Source organism: Otolemur garnettii, unplaced genomic scaffold (assembly GCF_000181295.1).
Source record: "Otolemur garnettii isolate 467f Iridium unplaced genomic scaffold, OtoGar3 scaffold00365, whole genome shotgun sequence".
Lineage (NCBI taxonomy): Eukaryota > Metazoa > Chordata > Mammalia > Primates > Galagidae > Otolemur > Otolemur garnettii.
The window spans coordinates 79,858-82,737 of NW_003852760.1; the positions used below are offsets into that span (position 1 = coordinate 79,858).

A 2,880-nucleotide genomic window follows, 5' to 3' on the forward strand; every position below is an offset into this window, starting at 1 on the left:
TTTTTTTTTTTGAGACAGCCTCAAGTTATTGCACTGGGTAGAGGGCTGTGACATCACAGCTCACAGCAACCTCAAACTCCTGGGCTTAAGCGATTCTCTTGCCTCAGCCTCCCACGTAGCTGGGACTATAGGTGCCCGCCACAACACCTGGCTATTTTTTGGTTGTTGTCATTGTTGTTTGGCAGGCTCAGGCTGGATTTGAACCCGCCAGCTCTGGTGTATGTGGCTGGCGCCTTAGCCGCTTGAGTTACAGGTGCCACCCCAGCTATTTTTTGATTGTAGTTGTCATTGTTGTTTGCCAGGCCCAGGCTGAATATGAACTTGCCAGCTCTGGTTTGTGTGGCTGGCGCCTTAGTTGCTTGAGCTATAGGCACCAAGCCAACTCCTCTTTTTAAATGAAACACAAAGTGAAAGATGCCTCCTTTAAGTCTGCATACCCCTGTAGCCCCTGTGCTGCTGTTTCTCTCCTGTCCATGCTGGTTGCCTCCAACCTGTGCACCTCCCTGATCACTTCTTAGCCCTGCAGTGGGGCCTCACATCAGCCCCTGCTCCAGGACACTGCCCTGGCCAAGGCTACCAACTGAACCCCTGCTCCTAACCCCGCTGGACACATCTCGGTCCTTAATGACCTGTAGTATTCTGCTGACCACTAGCTCCTTTTTGAAATACTCCCTTCAGCCTCAGGAAACCACCGTCTTCTGGTGTGCCTCAAGGGCTGTCCTAAGCGCTTGGGTTTGTCTCTGTGACCTCCCTGTTGACAACCTTGCAGATATGCACTTTCTAGGACCATCGGTCCTGGCTAATATACCATCTGGTTATGTACTCACTTGAGCACTACTTCCTGGTATCTCACATGCACTCCAAATTTGAATTGATGGAAAATAACCCCTCCATTCACTCTGACCACTACCCTGGAGCTCCCAGAGTTGAAGGGCACCACTGTTACCACTGACCCAAGCTTGAAACCTTGGTCATCCTTGATTTCTTCCTCTCCTCCACCTCCTGAATCCGAGCTTTGCCCAACCCTTTTACACACATCTTATTGCCTGTATCATTGTCCCTTTGGGTACAATGTGCTGGTGGCTCTGCTTTCATAGTCACCTCTTATCCAACACTGCAGGCAGCAAGTCTGTCCAAGTGCAAATGTCACATCAGTCCCTGCTTGGCTCAGACCCCTCCATTATCCCCAGGAGTCAAACTCCTGCCCAAAGTTCAACACCCTGCTGACTGGGTCTCCAGCCTCCATGTCCACTTCTCCCCCTCTCCCTTCTCCTTGTTCTGGCTATGTCTGTCCTTCTCCATTGGCCAGCTCTCTTATGAAGCCTCTCCTGAATCTCCCCCCCACCCCCACAGACACACCTGGGGCAGGGAGTTTTATGACTGATCCAGAGTAGGGTCTATACTGAATGGCTGCTTAAAAGACCTTTGTCATGAAAAGCCAGAGTGGAATTCCTTTGTGGCTAAGAGGCAGATTTACAGCAACTTACATCAGTGTGGTTAGTTTGTGTGAGTTCACCTCACTTGTATTGTTCTGCTTTGATATTATTTTCCTTCTTAACCTTTTGGTACACCTATCCCATCCCCTTGAGATGAGGGTCATCTGTTTGCCATTAAGGGAAGTGGTTGCCTCTGGAATGGCCATTGATTACCTCTTCCCTCTGGCTCCCAGGCCTCCTAGAGCTCCTAGAGCCTAAAGACCAGGATCCTGGAATGGCTCTCCCAGTGTCCTCTCCCTTCTAGGAATGGGCTTCCTGTGCAGGCTGATGGTTACCGTGTCTACCAGTCCCCAGATGGCACACTACTGATCCACAACTTGCGGGCTAGGGACGAGGGCTCCTACACCTGCAGCGCCTACCGGGGGAGCCAGTCAGTCAGCCGTAGCACCGAGGTGAAGGTGATCCCATCTGGTAAGAAGGGCCTGTCTCCAAGGTGGGAAGGGCACCCTAGGGTACTAGCTTGTTCTCAAGGGCTGGCTTCACGTCCTGGAGTATAGGCCTGCAGTGCTGGGGACTCTAGTTTAAATCCTGGCTCATCTCGCCAGTTTCTGGTAGCATGACCCTGGGTAAGGGGCTCAGCTTTCCTGAGCATCTCTTTCCTCATCTGTGCACTGGGGCTATCCCACCATCTGGGAGCTGCAGTGAAGATGAAGGAAATGAAGCTTCTGCTGGGCACTGGTAAGAATGGAGCAGATGTTAAGTATAGTATTGTCGTTCAGAATTAATGACTTTAAGAAATATGATGGAGTGGAATTTTATTATAAAACTTACGGCAGGTTACACCTGCCCATTCTTGTCAGAGTAACAGAAAATGGACCTATGACTGAAAAGTGCCTTTATGGCCACTTGACCATATAACCCAGAAAGGAAAGGGCAGGAGCTTATTTGGTGTTTCACACAGCAATGTAGTGGCCTAGCTGGGTCTAGAACCCCAGTCTTTTTGACTCTCCACAGGTTAGATATACATATTATATAAATATGTGTATGTGTATTTTTTGGTGGCTACTGTTATATCTGCAAATGAGTGGAATTTTACCTGCTTTATTAGTAACTTGATATTGAAGCCTTATATTCTTCAGCTCCTGCTTTCAGAGTTGTATTTCAATGAATCAAGATGCCATTTTGTCAGAGGCATTATTTTTATACCGCTATGAAGTTGTTGCCAATTAAAATGATACAATGCTAAGGCACCATCAATTAAGATAGACATTCTGGGCTCGGTGCCTGTGGCTCAAGCAGCTGGGGTGCCAGCCACATACACCTAAGGTGGCGGGTTTGAGTCCCCAGCCCGGGCCCGCCAGACAACAATGATGGCTGCAAACAAACAAAAAAAGAAATGGCCGGGTGTTGTGGCGGGCGCCTGTAGTCCCAGCTACTTGGGAGG

General features: G+C 49.3%; 1 protein-coding gene across 1 annotated transcript in view; it reads left to right on the plus strand.

The window, feature by feature from the left end:
* Positions 1–2,880, plus strand: part of PAPLN (papilin, proteoglycan like sulfated glycoprotein) — a 33,373-nt gene that overhangs the window by 27,578 nt on the left and 2,915 nt on the right. Inside the window, 1 exon segment of the mRNA XM_023509117.1 lies at positions 1,741–1,907. Coding sequence (XP_023364885.1) covers positions 1,741–1,907 — 167 coding nt within the window.